At 45.8% G+C, this 20,574-nt stretch overlaps 2 protein-coding genes across 2 annotated transcripts in view; one reads left to right on the top strand and one right to left on the bottom strand.

Annotated features, from left to right (window-relative positions):
- The window catches only part of CAMKK1 (calcium/calmodulin dependent protein kinase kinase 1), a 65,110-nt gene that overhangs the window by 14,857 nt on the left and 29,679 nt on the right, over positions 1-20,574 (top strand). The window contains exons 2-8 of the mRNA XM_056865642.1: positions 2,643-2,690; positions 9,076-9,129; positions 11,739-11,790; positions 13,135-13,268; positions 14,928-14,964; positions 15,522-15,543; positions 16,491-16,579. Of these exons, the coding sequence (XP_056721620.1) occupies positions 2,643-2,690; positions 9,076-9,129; positions 11,739-11,790; positions 13,135-13,268; positions 14,928-14,964; positions 15,522-15,543; positions 16,491-16,579 (436 nt within the window). The remainder of the gene's footprint in view (positions 1-2,642; positions 2,691-9,075; positions 9,130-11,738; positions 11,791-13,134; positions 13,269-14,927; positions 14,965-15,521; positions 15,544-16,490; positions 16,580-20,574) is intronic.
- LOC130491837 (60S ribosomal protein L37a-like) lies at positions 5,450-5,738 on the bottom strand. The gene is given in 2 exon segments (XM_056865643.1): positions 5,450-5,521; positions 5,523-5,738. Coding segments are annotated over 2 exon segments (279 nt in total). The 5' UTR covers positions 5,733-5,738; the 3' UTR covers positions 5,450-5,452.

Genomic DNA, 20,574 nt, shown 5'->3' with positions numbered 1-20,574 from the left:
AGCGGTATGCTTGACAGGGAGATTGAGTGGAAACGACAGGCGGAGGGAACAGAGTAAACCCATGTCTTGCTCCTGGGATGGCCCTTCTTGTTCTTACGGACTGAAAAGGTTTTGTTCTCTTTTCTGCACGAGAAAGGATCAGGAGAGGATTTATCTACTGCTGTTTGGAGATGGGCTCCTGGCAGCCTCTGCTGCAAAAGAGTACCAAAAACAATTGTGGTATACTGTAGTGGTTAGAGCATCCCAGTAGGATCTTGGAGTCCCATGTTCGAATGTCCACTCTGCCATGGAAGTTTACTGGATAATCCTGGACCAAGTTTCGTTCTCTCCCCCTCTCCCTTTCTGTATTGCAAGCTGACCTACTTCAGGGAGAGCACCATCTGAAATCTTTAGTTGCTTAAAGGAAGGGCAGAATTAAAATGTGCTAAATAATAATAATAATAAGAAGAAGAAGAAGAAGAAGAAGAGTTGGTTTTTATATGGTGATTTTTTCTACCTTTTAAGGAGAATCAAACTGGCTTACAATCACCTTCCCTTCCTCTCCCCACAACAGACACCTTGCGAGGTAGAAGAATCTGGTTCTCCAGTTGAGAGTCTGCCGCTCATGTGGAGGGGAGGGGAATCAAACCCGGTTCTCCAGATTAGAATCCACTGTTCTTAACCACTATACCACAAAATAAGTTCCCAGCACTCATGACTTAAAAAGATAAAAGTGCCTTCCTCCAGGTGTTTCAGGGTAGAAAAACAGTGAAGTTGGGGACACAACCCCCATTCTGATCTGAATCAGGCCTCTACATGCCTGAAAACTTGAATGTAAAAAAATAATTGGACGCTTCGAACATGGACTTCCAGGGGATGTATGATTTACTTATGGGTATTTTTGGCCTGAAGAGGAGAAGACTGAGAGAGGATATGATAACCATCTTCAAGTACTTGAAAGGCTGTCATAGAGAGGATGGTGCCGAGTTGTTTTCTGTTGCCCCAGGAGGTCGGACCAGAACCAACGGGTTGAAATTAAATCAAAAGAGTTTCCGTCTTGACATTAGGAAGAATTTTCTAACAGTTAGAGCAGTTCCTCAGTGGAACAGGCTTCCTCAGGAGGTGGTAAGTGCTCCTTCCCTGGAGGTTTTTAAGAAGAGGTTAGATGGCCATCTGTCAGCAATGCTGATTTTGTGACCTTAGGCAGATGATGAGAGGGATGGCATCTTGGCCATCTTCTGGTCACTGGGGGTGTGGTGGGGGGAGGTAGTTGTGAATGTCCTGCATTGTGCAGGGGGTTAGACTAGATGACCCTGGTGGTACTTTCCAACTCTATGATTCTATGATTCTACTTCTCCACTAAATATCAGCTTTCAGTCTGTTCTATCATTTCTATCTCACTCTTCCTCCAAGAAGCTCAGGGTGGGATACATGAGGTCTCTGCTCTTCTGTTTTCCCCTCACAGGCAACCCTATGAGGTAGGTTAGCTGAGAGAGAGAGTAACAGGCCCAAGGTCACCCAACAAGCTTCATGGTTGAGTTGAACTGGGGTCTCCCTGGTCCTAATTTGACAATGTTGTTATGAGTGGTTCCTCAGTGGAACAGGCTTCCTCGGGAGGTGGTAAGTGCTACTTCCCTGGAGGTTTTTAAACAGAGGCTAGATGGCCATCTGTCAGCAGCGCTGATTCTGTGACCTGAAGAAGGCATCTTGGCCATCTTCTGGGCATGGAGTAGGGGTCACTGGGTGTGTGTGTGGGAGTTAGTTGTGAATTTCCTGCATTGCGCAGGGGGTTGGACTAGATGACCCTGGTGGTCCCTTCCAACTCTGTGATTCTATGATTGAGGATCCTGAAACCATGGCAAACTGTTTATTTCCACAAGAGAAGGATAGTCAGGGACAACAGGGTTTCAGCAGGGGCAGGGGAAGCCCATTTGTAGGGTTGCCAGCCTCCAGGTGGTGGCCGGAGATCTCCCGCTATGACAACTGATCTCCAGGTGACAAAGATCAGTTCCCCTGGAGAAAATGGCTGCTTTGGCAATTTGACTCCATGGCATTGAAGTCCCTCCCCTCCCCAGACCCCACCCTCCTCAGGCTCCACCCCTAAAATCTCCAGATATTTCCCAACCTGGAGCTGGCAACCCTACCTGCCAAAGGAGGAGATGAATGGGCATCATAAAAATCTGATGGGGGAGAGAGACACACACACACATGCTGTAGACCCATATTCTTTAGATTACTCCTACATGCTAAGCACACGCCTGTGGGAGGGAGCTAAAGTAGTTGGAAGCTGTGCCCTTTGTACGTGCTCAGAGGCAGCATTACCAGGGTTCTCCAAGGTGCCAGTTACGTGAGAGGCTGGGTTTTATATCTTGGGGTGGTGGTAACAATGTGAAAATACGCTATTACATGCCGGCAAACATGCAACATGCATGTGAGAACACACACACTCCAGGTGGGATTGTGACAGTCGTAACTATGCGAACTCATCCGCCGTTGAACTCACCTTATCAATGAGTGAGGCTTCTTTATATGGGGAAGTGTTTTTAATTTTCTCCTGCCTTCCCTTGAAAGAGCTCACTGGGGAATGAAACAGTATCAGCTGCTTTTACAACTTTTGCTGCTGTTCCCAAATAAAATTCATGACTTTTTTTTGTCTGTTTCAGGATTGCGTGCAGTTGAACCAATACAAGCTGAAAAGCGAAATAGGAAAGGTATGTGTCCATAAATGATGCTCTAATTTACCAAAAGTCAGAGAGTTCAGCCGTGCCTGCCTGCCTGCATCCCTGGTAGGATCTTAAATGGGCTCTTCTTCTTTTCCACTTGGGAATTCGGATGCTAATCTTTTGGGGATTCTTAATCACAAAAGGTTTTTGCTCGAGGATAAAAGTTTGAGATAGCCCAGTTATGTAGCTATGTGGATTCTCAAATTCCAAATTTTACACTCAAGTCAACATTTAGGAGAACTTCGTGGTACAACCCTTTCTGGACTATACCACCTTTAAATGCAGGTGGGGTATGATTGAATGTTCCTTGCTTTAACCCCTCCTCCCCGCAGATAGAAAGATAAGCTTGTCAAACAAACATAGAACCTTTTTTGGTCTGGTTTCAGAGGGCATTGTGTTGCCTGTTTTGGATGGGTTACCTCTCTCTCTGGCCGACTGCGTCAAGAGCTGTGGGGTGCTTTTGGCTTTAGCTTCAGCAACAGATCAATAATGTTGCTGAAAGCGCCCTTTTCCGATTACATCAGGTTTGGAGATTAGCTTACCTCCTAGAATATGCCGATCTAGCCATGTTAAACTATGCTGTGTAACTCTGAGGCTAGATTACTGCAGTGTGCTTCATGTGGGGCTTATCCTTGAAGACAACATGGAAACTTCAGTTAGTTCAGGATACAGTGGGCTGTCTTTTGACTGCAGTAAATCATTTCCATAACAACGCACTTGTTTTGGAATGGTTGCATTTGGCTGCCGACATTTTCCTCCATTGGGCTCAATTTCAGATGCTGATTTTGACCTTCAAAAGAACTTTCCGCCAGCTCTGTTCCTCCTACTGGTTTCTTCCCTCCCACTGGGAAGTTCTGTCTTTGGTGGCTTGTTCCAAGGCTTTCTCACTGGTTGCTCATATGCTCCGGATTGATCTGCCAAGGGTGTTGAGAATCTGCTTCTTTCTCCTGTGTCTGTAGGAGGACATGTAAGACCGCAGAGTTTCAAAGTGCCATTTGCTGACTTTATTCTCCTAGTATGGACTTTTAGGGCAACTTCATTTACTTGCGGATGAGCTAATGTTTTATGGTGGTATTGTTTCTAATGTTGGCGTGCTGGAACACACTTCTGGCTGGCATCGCTAGTTTCCAAAGCCCAGTTCAGTTTGCTGGCTTGAGCCATGAAATCCCTAAACACCAGTCAATTTCTCCTATACCAAGAGACCTTTAAGAAGAAGATGATGAAGAGTTGGTTTTTATATGCTGACTTCCTCTACCACTTAAGGAAGAATCAAACCAGCTTACAATCACCTTCCCTTCCCCTCCCTAAAACAGACACCCTGTGAGATAGGTGGGGCTGAGAGAGCTGAGACTAGCCCAAGGTTACTCAGCTGGCTTCATATGTAGGCGTGAGGAAACAAATCCAGTTCTCCAGATTAGCCTCCGCTGCTCATGTGGAGGAGTGGAGAATCAAACCTGGCTCTCCAGATCAGAGTCTACTTCTCCAAACCACCAGTCTTGACCACTATACCACGCTGGCTCTCATTAAGTTTCATTGTCTCCCATACAAACGTGTCTGCCCACTTAGATTATCTGCCCCATAGCCTTCCAACATCAGATGTGTGCTGGATACCTACATGAGCTTGAGTACCTGGATTATAGAGCTCCCTCCCAGAGGAGATCTCCCTTGCTTGTAAAGTTCAGGTGACAAACTTGTTCTCTCAGAGGGCATTCGAAATAACAGACAATAAACTACCCCTTATGCAGAGGAAGTCAATGGCAAACCACCTCTGTTAGTCTTTTGCCTTGAAAACCCTACTGGGCTGCCGTAAGACTTCATGGCTTGTTTTATATTTCTCCTGTCTCATTACGGGGCTTTGTCAGGGCTGTGCAATTTTTAATCAGGTTTTCACATACTTTTGTTGTTATGCTGATTGAAGTCACCTTCATTCCTCTGGGGTGGGATGGTAAAAAAAGCAGGTTGCCAAGATTTTACATGCATAAACATTACTGAAGTTTCCCCTTCGTTGGCAGATAATAATTGTCCTTTCTTCCTGGGTTATCTCTTGCCCAAATACAACATCAAGGCCAGCGGAAGCCTTTAATGCTGCTGATCAGAGCGCAAGAGGCAATCCTTCACCATCAGACCTGGTTAAGCCCTTATTTCCATACAAATGCAGTGTGATTTAATCCCATCCTGCATGAAAAGCTACCTAGGGAGTAATGGAAAGGTATTTAAAATCCTGAATGGGCAAGCAGCCCCAACACCTTTGTTTCTGGATTGGTGCCAGCCTGCAGATGGTACCCTTGAGGAGTCTGTTCTTGCCTAGCGGAGGTGTTGTAGAAGGCTGTGGATTCAACTTCCAAAAAGGGTATGCCTTTTGCATTTGAGAGGGCAGGTTGGTCCATCCTCCCCCCTTTTAAAAAAAGGTTTTTTAGTAACAGATGTGTTAGGAATAAGATAGCATCAAATTGAATTCCCCTCCATCAAGCACTGTGCGCTTCATATAAACTCAGTTCTAGCCTTCCTTCTCTGGCTTTAATTCTTCCTCTCTTCCTCTTATTCCTAGTCAGGATTGATTGGTACGACTCAAGACCTGTAGGTCAGAGGAAGAGAGAAGGAGAGCGACTCTGTTCGCATGTCTTGCAGAATGGGGGTTTAATTAAACGGGGTTTCCCCCCCCCCCCCGCAACCATCTTTAATTGACAAACAACAACAACAATGGATTGAGAAACTGGAAGAGGAACATAAGACAGCGTTAGAAGAGGTTTCTACTGGTCTTTTAACTCCTCTAGTCTTCGGATGGCAGATTTCATTGTCATCGCTGAAGTAGTGTTGTTATGTCCAAGCACCACCAGCCACTGTTTTCATGCAAGATCCACAATGCCAGATACCCACAGCTTTCCTCTTCATTTTGGTCTTGCCACAGAAGGAGCAGGTATATTTGGCATGCTGGCTAATTTCAATCTTCTTCACCATCTTCCTCAGGGAAGCTCCATATCGGGTACCATATTTACCCACAATGCCAACTTTCTTGGTGCTCTTGGCCATCTTGCTACCCTATTAAATGTTTTTAAAAAAAATACATGTATTGTTGCTTATAATTACATGTACACAGAGAAAAGGAAAAATGTACACACACACACACACACACACACATATATACCATGCAAAAGAAAAACAGAAAAATTCGTACACAAGAATGCAAATCATTTACAACAATCCATCAAAAGCAAATAGGTAAATCTTGCGTCTTATTTTCTCGTTCCAGACAGTTACAAACATGATAAACTGGCTATGGCCTTGTATGCATGGCTGTTTCCCTCGCCGTCACCCCTCTGATGACTTCAGGTGTTTTTTTTGATTATGCATTACGTTTCCGACAGTTGTAGGTCACCTCCCTCTCCCCCTGCATTTCCCCGCCTTTTGCCCGCGTTTTCAAATTTAAGATAAATCAGGTCTCCGAAAACGCGGGCAAAAGGTGGGGAAACGTACGGGGAGAGCGAGGTGACCTCTGACGGTCGGAAATGGCATGCATAATCAAAACAAAGACCCAAACAGCCATGCATAAAACACCTATTAGTAATTATTTGATCTCAAGCCTCTCTGATAACTACAGTTAGTTCGGGTCCATCGAACCAGCGACTGTGGCTTGAAGTTAACCCCTGTTAGTGTTAACTGTGGTTTTCCACGATGCGTGAATGTGGCTTAATCCCGGCTCGTTCCACAGCAGTGCCCTCCCTGGCTCTAGAACAGTGGTTCCCAACCTTTTTTTGACCAGGGACCACTAGGACTTTTTTGTTCAGTGCAGGGACCCCAAGGTTCAAAATAAGAATTCAGAGAATTTGAAAATAAACTTTAATCATAACTGTTAGTTAAACATTAAACTTAGAATATTTGAATATATTTTTATAATAGAGAACTTGTAATTGAAAATATTAATTTATTATGGGGTTATAACTTTGTTTCGCGGACCTTAATTTAATTCTCGCGGACCCCTGGGGGTCCATGGACCCCCAGTTGGGAACCACTGCTCTAGAACAAAGGCAAAGCAACCAGCGTTTGGCAAGGAAAACCAGTGCGGTGATTTGCAAACTAAGTATACAACCATGGTTTGGAATGATTCCTGAATCTGAACCAAAAGAGTTCTGGAGAACAGGTAAAGGATGCTGGGTGAGTAAGCAAGCGGGCACAGCAAGCGGAGCAGCTGGCGTGAGGCGAGTCTGTGCTACAGCCAGCCTCTTGCCAAGGAGATAATTATTGTGTATATCAAAATATACACATGTGCAAATTTTCCGAGCTGTAAGCACCTGGGCTCTGCGTGACAGGAATCCGAGCGCTGGGCTTTTGGTTTGGTTTCGTTTAGCCCTTCATGGACAGAGTTAGGAAAAAAGGCCTCTCTACATGGATCATGATGAATTTAAAGAATCTTAGTGAATCGTGCCTCTTAAGAACATAAGAATCTAGAAGTGGCATCCTTTGCCTGTGTATCAGGAAGACAGGCAAGGAGGGTGGCTGAAATTAAGGTGTGAGAATCTCAAAGGTCAGTTTTCCTCGTGGCAAGAAGAAAAAGAAGTTGGTTTCTATATGCCGACTTTCTCTACCACTTAAGAAGAATCAAACCAGCTTACAGTCACCTTCCCTTCCCCTCCCCACAACAGACACCCTGTGAGGTGGGTGAGGCTGAGAGAATGTGACTTGCCCAAGGTCACCCAGCCGGCTTTACGTGGAGGAGCGGGGAAACAAATCCAGTTCACCAGATTAGCCTCCGCCGCTCCTGTGGAGGAGCGGGGAATCCAACCCGCTTCTCCAGACCAGACGCTGCTCCAAACCACCGCTCTTAACCACTGCGCCACGCCGGGAGGGAAACGATGACCTTGGCTGAAGGTTTGTGCCGTGCTGAGGATGAACCCCTTGCTGAAGTTAATGGCCCTGGAGCCTGTTTTTTTTTCTAACCACTGATGAATTCTTATGAGACATGTTCTGCCTGGGCTCTCTTGAGCTTTTATGAAGAAAGCTGCAAAGTTTCCATGGACTGACCTTCACCTGTTTCTATAATCAGCCTTCATCAGCACTTGTTTCTGTGCGAAGCAGGCTTCAGCTCTTGGGGGACTAGGGGGGTTGTTTTGGCTGCCCGCTGTCCTTCGCCCCCTCCTTACGAGGGACTGTCCTGATTTTTCAGTATATCCCTTTGGAGAAGGGTTGTGTGTACCCTGAACCGCCCCTCCTCATCTGACACTCACCAAAGGAGGAAAAGGGGAGGTGTGATTTGACTTCTTGTTTTAGATTTTTTTTATTTTATAAAAGATTTCAAAAAGGAAAGGAAAGGGGGAGGGGGGAAATTAGGAAAAGGTAAAAATGAGTTTTATACAATACATTCAAAATTTCTTCTTTTTTTTCTTCCTTCCTTGGCACCCAGAATATGTTGTGGTAAACTCATTAAAAACTACCGATTAAAATTAATATCAGATGTCCTCTTCTCTTCTCTTCTCTTCTCTTCTCTTCTCTTCTCTTCTCTTCTCTTCTCTTCTCTTCTCAATGCACAAACTCAGTTGTAACCAAATTGGGTTGTAGTAAACATAATAACACAATGTGTGTGTGTGTGTGTGTGTGTGTGTGTGTAAAGTGCCGTCAAGTCGCAGCCGACTTATGGTGACCCTTTTTGGGGTTTTCATGGCAAGAGACCAACAGAGGTGGTTTGCCAGTGCCTTCCTCTGCACAGCAACCCTGGTCTTCCTTGGTGGTCTCCCATCCAAATACTAACCAGGGCTGACCCTGCTTAGCTTCTGAGATCTGACGAGATCAGGCTAGCCTGGGCCATAACACAATGAGACATACCTATATATGTAAAATTGCAAGTGGATATTTACATTATGATTTAAGACTATAAGCTCTAATAACATTTTAAGATAAACATAATGAAATCAATAATATTGATAGAACAGCTTCCATCTATCTTGGAATAAATCAGAAGGTTTCATGTTTACTTGATTTGTAAGCTTGGCCGTTAAAGCAAATTCATAACTTTTGTCCTTCCACTCTGACATTTTTGGTATATTTGAAAGTTTCCAGTTTCTGGCAAAGATAATTCTAGCAGCTGAAATTGCATACTGATAACGTTCTTTCTGTGAGTTGTCAATTTGAGGTGGAATCATGCTTAACAACATGCATTTGGTTTGTAGCCCCAAATTAGTTCTTAACATAGTTTGGAGTTCACGATGGATCATCTTCCAGTCTTCTTCTGAGGTTTTTTATGCATGGCTGTTTCACTCGCCGTCACCCCCTCTGACGACTTTGGGGTCTTTGTGTTGATCATACATGCCGTTCCCAACCGTCAGCCAACGCCTGGAATGTCTCGACTGATACTGCAATTCCTCTGTGTGTTTATTTCCAGGGCTCTTACGGTGTTGTGAAGCTGGCCTACAACGAGAGCGATGACCAATATTACGTAAGCACCTTTTCCTCCGGGCCCGCATGACTGAGCTGGGTGGGTGATTCCTCCGATCGCCTTTGTCATCCAGGGAACGAGCTGTCTCTCCCACCTCTGCCTCTGCCTTTGTTTCAATCATGTGCCAGTGAAACAGAACCGCCTTCCCCTCGCAGTTACAAAGACCCGCTGTTCTGGGAGGCGTCTCTCCTCCGAAGGAGCAGACTGCTCTTGCGCTGTGGTGTGCGTTACGTTTCCTAGGGATTAAGCAGGACAATTGACATTGCAGGGAGGTGGGTGGGCACAGGCAACGCCTCCTATACATTGGAATGAGTCTTCAGAACAAGTCTTTGTGCAATGATACGTTGAATTATATTTTTTGTTTTCATCTTCCAAAAAGGCATTGTGGGTGGTGTACATGGTCTCTCCTCTTTATCCTCACAACAACCCTGGAAGGTAGGTTAAGTGACTTGTGCAAGGTCATAGCATCACGGAATCATAGAGTTGGACCACCAGGGTCATCTAGTCCAGGGAGATCAATTGGAATAGCAGGAGATCTCCAGATGCCCCCGGGAGGTCAACAACCGTGTGTGAGCCGAGATGCTGAGGACCTGCAACCCAACTGACCACAGTGAAACAGCGAGAGGTCTTCCAGAATGTCTCGATCCATGTGGAATTAAGTGATGGTTATTTTAAGAGGAATGGCTCCAAATAGCATAATTAGCTAATGGTCGGTTAGCTTCCCCCACACTTTTGTAATTGGCAGGCAGCTTCTGAAGCCGAGATAAATTCCATGTTCTCCTTATTGCCGCTTTGTGGAATCGTGTAATAATAATACACCTTGACGCGAGCTGTCGGAGAACGTTTCATACAATTGTGGTGCCCTGCCAATTACCCAAAGCCAGTCTAATCCTAGCACTCCGGAACAATTCTGGGGTTCCCCCCCCCCAAAAAAAAACAGTCTGCTGGTTTCCGCTCATGTTCTTTTTATCTTCCTGTAGAAAAACAATCTCCCGTAATATAAGGGAATATTACTTCTGGGCCTGAAGCTGCCAGCTCAAACATAGAGCTGTTTGGCATGGACACCCTTGCAAATAAATCCACAAATATTGGTAGGCCACACACGATAAAAGGGAAACGACTAGCACACAACACTTGTTCCAGTACGGTTGCCAACCTCCAGGTACTCGGTACAGGAGCGAGAAATTTTAACCAAGCGCAAAAAGATTTATCAAAATGCTACGAATACATTAAACAACAACGATATTGTACAAAATCACCGTGATTTTTGGCATCACTTCAAAAGAACTACATCTTGAATTACATTGTCAGCAATGGCGAATGTACTCTATCAGAGACTTTTTTGAGAGTTTCACATGACTCCTTTGGATAAGTCCATTGCATCACTTCATATTTGCTTCATGGACTATTGCGTCATGTACAGTGAATTTAAGTTGTACAATATTGTTGTTGTTTAGTGTATTAGTAGCATTTTGATAACTCTTTTTGCACTTTGTTAAAATTTCTCGCTCCTGTACTGATTTCCTAACCTGCACGATACTAGTACAGTGGTGCCTATTTTCTTTCCAACCTCCCGGTACTAGCTGGAGATCTGCTATTACAGCTGATCTCCAGCTGTTAGAGATCAGTTCCCCTGGAGAAAATGGCCGCTTTGGCCATTGGACTCTATGGCATTGAAGTCCCTCCCCTCTCCAAACCCCACCCTCCTCAGGCTCTGCCCCAAAAACCTCCCACCAGTGGCAAAGAGGGACCTGGCAACCCTGTATTCCAGTCATATGTGACATGTGAATAGTCTCTGAAATGAATTTAAAAAGAGGTAAAACCTTTACTGCTTCTCTTCCCATTCCTTGCATATCATCTACTGCCAGCATACTGTAATGTTGGTTACTGTGTTGGACTATAATCTGGGAGATCCAGGTTCAAATCCCTGTTCTAGCATGGACGTTCACTGGGTGACCCTGGGCTAGTGTTGTGACCCAGTTATCGGGCTCTTCACTAGTCACTCTCTTTCTCAGCCCAACCAACCTCATGAGGTTATTGTGAGGGTAAAAACGGATGATAGGAGAATGGTGTTGTAAGTCGCTTTGAGTCTCCGTTGGGCAGAAAAGCAGGGTATCAGTATCCAAAATAAATAAATGGACCAGAGATGACGAAAGGCATAATTTTTGACAAGCCTGGTTGGACTTTCAAGACAGGACATGATGAGATCGCGTTCTCTCCATGCTGGGATCAGGCCCAGCACCGAAGTTTGGTGTCCTTGGTCAGTTGCTAAGGGCCCACTGCCCTGTGGGTGGGCTTGGGACCACTCACCTACCCCCAGGCAGTGACAAGGATTTGGGGCCGTCTGCCTGCTGTCCTGGGCTACTTTGATTGGGGTCAGCCACCCTGCTCTTCAGTGGCAGCAGCAGTAGGCCTCACAGGCTACTAGGGTTGCCAGCCTCCAGGTGGTACCTGGAGATCTCCTGGGATGACAACTCCAGGCGATCAATTGTAATAGCAAGAGATCTCCAGGTGCTACTTGGAGGTTGGCGACCCTAAGCTTGACGCTTATCTGGCTTTTATAAACACTTCTCCTCCACCCACCCCTTTCCTCTTTCTTCCCCCTTCAGGCCATGAAAGTCCTCTCCAAAAAGAAGTTATTGAAGCAATATGGATTTCCACGTAGGTACCTTGGCATTTAAAGGTTTGGTTTCAAGATCCAAGTAAGGTTTTTATTTATTTAGGCAGCCCTCTGTGGAAATTATTGCCCTGAGGTAATGGTAGGATTGGAACCCGCTTCTAAAGCTGCGCAATGTGTTGGGAATGGTGAGAGAAGCTATTTTAATATAATTGCGCCATCAGTGAGCACGGCACTGCATTGTGCACTCCACAGGGAATTGCAACCAATTGCAGTTACCCGATGAACGCACCTCTGTGATAACTGTTGACCAGGTTCACGTGTTACATTATTGATTATAATTTTTTTGTGGCAAACTAGTTTGTTTTTTAACAAAGGCCATTTATGCATGGGAGGTTTTGCCTCGGATTTGCCGCTCTCTAGATGCACATTTTCACCATCCGAATTCTCAGAACTCAAAAACAAGCCCCCCCCCCCCCGCCACTGGCAGAGTTTTGAGAATTCAGATGGGAAAATGTGCATCTAGAGAGTGGCAAATCCAAGGCAAAACCTCCCATGCATCAATGGCCAAACAAGAAAAATATACACATATACCATTAGAATTTTAAAGTCTGCTCCATGTGATTTATAATTCCTTGTCAAACTGAATCCATCTGGGGAAAGTCTTTGGGTTTTTTTGAAAAATACATTTCTTGCGTGGACAGTCCCTGTGGTTAAAACAAGTAAATAGGGTTGCCAGGTTTTGGGTTTTGGCCTGGAGATTCAGGTGTTGGGGCTCATTCTTGGGCAACACGTTGAAGTCTCCAGGACATTAGCTAACCTGTACGCATGATGGCTTCATCTCAGTTTTCTCTGCATGCATGTTTCATAGAATCATAGAATCGTAGAGTTGGAAGGGACCACCAGGGTCATCTAGTCCAACCCCCTGCACAATGCAGGAAATTCACAACTTCCTCCCCCCCACACCCCCAATGACCCCTACTCCATGCCCAGAAGATGGCCAAGATGCCCTCCCTCTCATCATGTGCTTAAGATGTGGTTATTGTGCATGTCAATTGGAGATAGGAGGCAATATTTTGTCACTAACTACCTATATTTTACATTTGGTGCAGTTAATTAAGACTTCCTTTGTATTTTGTCCGTTGCTTCAAAGCCATGAGATTCTGATGTCTCCTATTCACAAATACCATGTGATACAGTTCTTAGCTGTGTGTGGAGGTACAGCTGTTAGTGCTGCTATTCAAGATGACACCCACAGGCCCCATTTCATGACATCAGAAGCCCCGTGCCATGACATCACCAGACCACACCTCAGGGTTTAGGATTCTGGGGACAGAATCAGTGTAACATGTGGATTGGCTTTTTAAATTTTTGTTTCGTTGTCGAAGGTCGGCCTCCTCCTCGGGGATCGAAAGCTGCTGCTGGCGGGCAAGCAAAACCGATGGCCCCTCTGGAGCGGATTTATCAGGAAATAGCCATCCTAAAGAAACTGTACCATATCAACATTGTCAAACTTATTGAGGTCTGTTTATTCGCGCGTGTGCACATAGGGGTAGTGTTCACAACCAGTGGAAAAAACTGCAGCAATGCAAACACAGGCAAATGGGTAGGGTTGCCAGGTCTCCCTTCGCCACCAGCAGGAGATTTTTGGGGCGGAGCCTGAGAAGGGCGGGGTTTGTGGAGGGGAGGGACTTCAATGCCATAGAGTCCAATGGCCAAAGTGGCCATTTTCTCCAGGTGAGCTGATTTCTATTGGCTGGAGATCAATTGTAATAGCAGGAGATCTCCAGATAGTACCTGGAGGTTGGCCACCCTACAAATTGGCCATTTGACTTACAAGGAAATTTCCTGGTTGGCCACTGCCCTAGAGGGCCATTGGTGGCTGAACCCCATCAACCTTGCCAAGTTCTCAGGGGCCACATGTAGGGTTGCCAGGTGCCCGCTGGTGGCAGGCAACCCCTCGGCAATTGCCCCCTCTGCCCGCCGACCGCCTGAGGGCCGGGGGGCAAATGTGCACATGTGCGGCACTTCCGGTTTAGAACCGGAAGTGCCGCCTCGCGAGGGGCCTTTACCTCTTAGTTTGAGTGGTTCACCACTCAAACGAAGAGGTAAAGGCCCTTTGGGAGGGGACACTTCCAGTTCCAAACTGGAAGCGCTGCACATGGGTCGGCGCGCTTGTAAATGCGAAAGCCTCCCGCCGGAGGAAAAGAGGGACCTGGCAACCCTAGCCACATGGCTTCATTAGTGATTGGTGTCAGCTCACTAATTGTCTCCTCCTGCGGTGCTGCCATTTTGTAGGATGAGGGCGAGGCAACGTCCATTGTCTAACCCCTTCCCCCCTGCCGCTAGAGAACATTTTGGGGCCTTTTACGAAAAACGGTAATTGACCTATTCCTGTGGCATTAAGCTTTGGCCATGTGTGTCAATTACTGAACCTGGTAATTAACTTATTGCTATAGCTGAAAGTGTAGGGGTAAGTCAATTACTGATTTTTTTTTTAACTCCAAAAAGCTGTTGGGAGGAAAGAGTGGTGGCCATGGAAAACGGCGGCAGGGTTGGTAGCAGTTGCGAAAATGTGCACCTTTTCATTCGCATGTTGTGGTAACACGCTTTTACTGTGATTGTTCCCAAAAGATTGTTGTCAACCAGGTTTTGGGGCGGAGGTGTGTGTGTGTGTGTGTGTAAAGTGCCTTCAAGTCGCAGCCGACTTATGGCGACCCTTTTTGGGGTTTTCATGGCAAGAGACTAACAGAGGCGGTTTGCCAGTGCCTTCCTCTGCACAGCAACCCTGGTCTTCCTTGGTGGTCTCCCATCCAAATACTAACCAGGGCTGACCCTGCTGAGCTTCTGAGATCTGACAAGATTAAGCTAGCCTTGGCCATCCAGGTCAGGGCTTTGGGGTGGGGGGGGGGGAAGGAGAAATGAAGCAAAGCTGGGGAAAACCTGAGTAGCAGATAATTAGAGAATGGTATCAAGTGGATGCTAAAGGGGGGGAAAGCCCCACTCCAGATTGAATGCCAAACTGGAACAAAACTTCCATTTGGCAGCAACCCAAGGCAGTTAAAATGATATAAAACTCCTTCAGATTTATACTGCAATCTGTGATTCAGACACCTTGAGGGGAAAGAAATACAGGAGAAGAGGCATCCGTCACTTAGAATAAATCTCTGTTTCTTTCCAGGTTTTGGACGATCCTGCCGAAGACAATCTGTACATGGGTAGGTTGTTCTCTGTGCTGTGAAATGTGAATATTTTGTGGTGACTCTTTGTGAGCACAGCTGCTTGTGTTGTGATCTAAAAAGCATAAAATCCACAACCTGGATGTTGCCATTGGAACACATTACACCACTTTTAAGGATTATGCCATTCTTTCTCCTTCCTTGACTCAAATTTTCAAGTCATTTGGAAACGTTTGGAAGAGAAGGAGGGGGAAGCAGGGATGGGGAAGCGCACATTTCCAAAGTTCCCTTTGATAATGAGAACTAGAAACTTGGGTTTTTTTAAAGGAAAGAAGCTGAGATTCTGGTTGCGTGTTACACTGATCATGAGAAAAGGGGACACACATAAACCTGGCTGTTGTCAATTCTTAAAGCTGCCGTAATGACCCATAAAGGGATTATAAAGCTTTTCTCCTGCTCTATGGTTTTTCTATGCCTATCTTCTTTCGCAATTTATTAGTGAGTGATCTTTGCATTTCCTCCCTCCCATTCATTAGATTGAACCAGTCTTTAATTATCTTCTGTCCCTAATTTTTTTCTTTTTTTCCTTCCTCCAGTATTCGACCTCCTGCGACAGGGGTAAGTGGGTTTTATTTACCTACGGCTCTGGTGTATGTTATGATTCCTGAGGAGCCCAGAACAAACAAAAAATTTAGTGATGAATGAAACTTCATAGACTCTTGGCTTAAAAAAAAAAGTTTCTAGCCCTCATGGAACAAATCTACGATACCACACTGGCTCTGCCATATCTGAGGTGGTCAGTGGCAGACTACAGGTTGGGAGACCTAGAATGAAATCACCATTCAGCCAAGCAGATCAGTAGGTGACCTACCAGTAGGTGACCTACCATGTAAAGTTGTTGTGAAGATAACATGGAGTGGAGCACCATGTACCATCATGAGCACCATCATGAGCACCTCAGAGCTCGAGAACAACAAAAATATAGCAGAAACACACACATATATACACAAGTGTGTATATAATATCTACAGAAACCTCCATAGCCGGAAATAAACTTTAGCCCCCATTGCCCCTTGGCTAAAACTACCATTGGACACGATGCATGTTTAAGTAAACCAGCCCTCCGTTTGCCAAGCAAACCAGTAGCTTTCCCTTCAAGCTACTGATTTTTTTTTAATCACGTGTGTATCTTGTTCTTCCTCTCTGATAATTGCTATTTTATCCTCAAAATAACCCTGTGAAGGAGATTAAGCTGAAAGGTGACTAGCTCAAGGTTGGCCATTGAGCTTCCTCAGAGCAGGGACTTGAACTCCAGATTCCCTGACACCCAGGGGTGATTTCACACATTACAAAGTCCTTGCAGCCACCACAAGGGTTTTCAGTCAGATCTAGGGTTGCTGTTGGCTGGCAGCTGGGGGGAGAAGGAGGTGGGGACAGGGGGAATGGACAGAACAGGATCCTAGAGCAAAGACTGGTTGTAACTCCCTGCTTAGTGGGAAGCCTAGGATTTTCCCAGATCATGTCTGAAATGGTTTTTCCTCTTCCTCATTATGCCCCATTTTTAGGCCTGTCATGGAGGTACCGTGTGACTCGCCTTTCACCGAAGAGCAGGCTCGGCTCTACTTCAGGGATATCGTCTTGGGCATTGAATATTGTGAGTAGGAAACAGTTTATTTTTTCTCTCCTGCAAATAGTAATCGAGAGTACGAAAGGACGGGGCAGAGGTGAGCGCTAACTGGGAGGAATCGTTTCCAGAGCAGGGCCTGGACTTGCCTCTACAGCCTCGAGCAAAGAAAGAATGTGCTCTGCCAATGAGCCGTGGGGCCTTCCCAAATGGTAGCATCATGAACATAGAAAGCCAACCTGGACGTTGGCAACCGGCCCAGCAGGTCTGCCCTATGAGCCCGACCTTCGGTTTAGGGAGGAGAAGGTAAAAATGCAATTAAATAAATAAATAAATAAATAAATATGTGAATGGAGTGTGCCCCCCTAGAACACTAGAATCAAAGCAGCTTGGTTTTTAAAAACATGGTGTCTGGTGTTTTGGGTCCTCGCTATTTTGTGCCTGTTCTCCTCCATGCTAATTTTGCTACTCGGGCTCCCAATTGTCCGGTGATGGCAGGCAATCGCCCGCCAATTACTTCTGCTCCCCACTGACTCTCAGCTGGTCGGCAAGCAGACGCAGGCTGGAGGAAGGGAAAGGGAGCGATTGGCGTCATCTATGTGATCATGTCACTTCCGGTTTATGCAGAAGTGCCAGCATCGCGCTGGGGGGATGTTCTAGGACTCATGGGGAGGAACCCTCTATGGAAACCACAGAGGTTTTTTGTGAGTGCTAGAGCATCCCCCCAGCATGATGCCGGCACTTTCTCATAAACCGGAAGTGATAGCATCCCATAGATTTTTTTTTTTAATAAAATTTTTATTTTTTTCAAATTCATTCATTATTCAATTACATATAACCATTAACCAAGTATATAATATAACAACGTTTTCTTATCATATCTAATATATATATATCTTTAACTTCCCCTCTCCCCTCCTCTGTCTCTTTATTGTCATTGCTACTCTCTTTATATTTATTGTCTAATTCTTTATAATAAATCACCCATATCATTTACATATAAGTATAATTAATTCAAAAATTCCCTTAATTGCTTCAACATATCTGAATTAGATCAAAATATATCCCTTAATATCACAATTAAATTCATTCATACAGTATTTTGTCCATGCCTCCCATTCTGCCACAAATTCAATATCTTCTTTTTGATTTATTAATGCTGTAAGCTTTGCCATCACATAGATGATGCTGATCGTCGCCCCCAGGCCCGCCTCCCTAAACCTCCCACCAGTTGCGAGGAGGGGACCTGTTACCCTCCATAAACATAGGGTTGCCAGGTCCCTCTTCGCAACTGGTGGGAGGTTTAGGGAGGCGGGGTTGGGGGCGGCAATCAGCATCATCTATGCGATGCTGTCACTTCTGGTTTTGGGGGCGGAGCCTGAGGAGGGGCGGGGTTGGGGGAGGGGAGGGACTTCAATGCCATAGAGTCCAGTTGCCCAAGTGGCCATTTTCTCTAGGGGAACTGATCTCTTATCGCCTGGAAATCTGTTGTAATAGCAGGTGATCTCCAGCTAGTACCTTGGGGTTGGCAACCCTACATAAACAGCAACTCTCTTGCTACAGGCCTGATCTGTCCTGCTAAAATTAGTCAAAGCTGTTGTTATTAAACAGTGTCTTTTATGTAGTATCCATTCCTCCCTATTTTTCTTTCTTTTAGAAGCGAGGCTCCAATTGCTTCCTGTTGGTGTAACAGACTGTAGGGGAAAAAAATCAATCTTTCCTTTCCCCCTCGCTGCTTTCTTTCTACAAGATTGTCATGCTTTTATTGATTGCGTCCGGGAAAACCCATGGTGGTTAATGTGGAGACCAAGCATTGCTGTTCCCTCTGGGGACCCCTTTCTCTTACATTGATAGAACTTGTGGGTTTTGAAAAGAGGAAGAGAGGAAAGCATAATAAATGCCGTTTAAAGCATGGGGAGGTTATGGAGCAGGTCAGTCGCAGGGGGTCACAGCCATTCATGAGCCAACCTACAACGATCCTGCGGAGCTGCTCTTTCTGTATTCCAGCCTCAGTGCTAAAGGAGAAGAGGTTTTTATATGCCGACTTTCTCTACCACTTAAGGCAGAATCAAACCGTTTTACAATCGCCTTCCCTTCCCCTCCCCACAACAGACACCCTATGAGGTAGGTGAGGCTGAGAGAGCTGTGACTAGCCCAAGGACACCCAGCTGGCTTCATGTGTAGGAGCGGGGAAACAAATCCAGTTCACCAGATTAGCCTCCGCCGCTCATGTGGAAGAGTGGGGAATCAAACCCGCTTCTCCTGATCAGAGTCCACTGCTCCAAACCACTGCTCTTAACCACTACACCACTCTGGCTCTCTAGGAGAATGCCTAAATGAAGCAAGCCTAGGCTTGCCAACCTCCAGGTGGGGCCTGGAGATCTCCCAACATTACAAGTCACCTCCAGGCATTTCCCCTGAAGAAAATGGCTGCTTTGGAGGGTGGACTTCAGGACATTACACCCCGCTGTGGTCCCTCTCGAAACCCTGCTTTTCCCAGGCTTTACCCCCAAATCCCCAGGAATTTCTCAACCTAGAGTTGGCAATCCTAAGCAAGCCACATTATCCCAGAGCTCCGCCCCGGGAACCCACCATGAAAAATAATATACAAGCACACCTTGGAGATATATGCAGATTCGGTTCCTGACCTCCGCAATAAAGCGACTATCACAATAAAGCGAATCACACTAGTTTTTTTGGTTTCCCAGTGCATATAAAAGTTATGTTTACACTATACTGTAGTCTGTTAAGGGTGCAATAGCACGATGTCGAATGTACTGTAATAATAATGAAAAAGTTTGACATATTGCAAGATTTACCAAAATGTGACACAGAGACACGAAGTGAGCTATAGACTTGCTCAAAGACGCAATATCTGCGGAGTGCAATAAAGCGAAGCGCAATAAACGAAGTATAGCAGTTGGGGGCTCACAAGAAATGGTGGGTGTGGGATTTGGAAGCCCCATCTTCAGGTGGGTACTTTTCACACAGGGTCGTTTTAGGGACTGTGGGGGGGGGGACTGGTGACTGCAGGGGGCTGAGGCGAAGACATGCAGGCACTCGCTTGCCACTGCAAATGCCTCCGCATTCGTAGAGGCAACAAGAGCTACATGCAGAATTGTCGCCGAGTGAACGCAGCCGAATCTTTCCGAAGCAAAAGAACCCGTCCAAGGTCAAAAAAATAGGTTATTGGAAGGATGATGGGGAGGAGGCAGAGATAAGAGCCCGGAATTACTATGAAAAATGCTTAAGCTGTGTAAATAATGAGTGTTCCTCTCCCCCACCCCAACCCCGCTGTGCTCTTGAACTGGCATCTTCCTTGCTCTTCAAAGAGGGCCTTTTAGAAACATATCAAATCATGCCAGATTCCCTCCCCAGTGCCATTTTCTTTTGATAGGGAGTTAAATCACTTTCTCCTCTGAAGCGAGGCTCGCTGGTTAATGCGAGTCTCCACGCAGCGGTGCCCTGCTGGATTGGTTTTTGTCCTTGAAAAGGTGGCTCGGGCTTTCGCTAATCAGATATAATTTGGTGCACCTCAGCCTCGGCAGACAGCATGATGCGCTAATGGTGTTTCGAGTACAAATATATAACCCCCCCCCCCAAGGGTGGCTGCTTGCGTGCTTCTCTCAGGCATCTGAGTTTCCAGGCATGGAGATTTTCAGAAAGGCAAGCAGGGGGTGTGATTCATTTCAGGCCCTTTACAATGGCCCTTTTCTCTTCCGTCGCGAAATCAAGGTTGCCGTAGATAAGAGCTACCGGCATCCCCTCCGAGGTTTCTCAGATGAAAATAGAGACGTGCTTGTAATGTCTCTTTTCTGATCACGAGGATCACAGCTCGAGCGCCCCTCCCAGCACACATAAAAGCTCTCCTTTATCATTTTGTTCTGCGGTCGTCACTCTTGCTCCGGTTCAAAAGCCAGAAGGCTGTTGGTTCTTCCAGTGAAACAAATATTAGAAACACATTAACTGCCCCCCCAAATAGGTTAGCTGCAATACGCAACATATTTCTTCTGCTGTAGTATGTG

Source organism: Euleptes europaea, chromosome 19 (assembly GCF_029931775.1).
Source record: "Euleptes europaea isolate rEulEur1 chromosome 19, rEulEur1.hap1, whole genome shotgun sequence".
Taxonomy (NCBI): domain Eukaryota; kingdom Metazoa; phylum Chordata; class Lepidosauria; order Squamata; family Sphaerodactylidae; genus Euleptes; species Euleptes europaea.
This window is presented reverse-complemented; position numbering and strand designations above follow the sequence as displayed.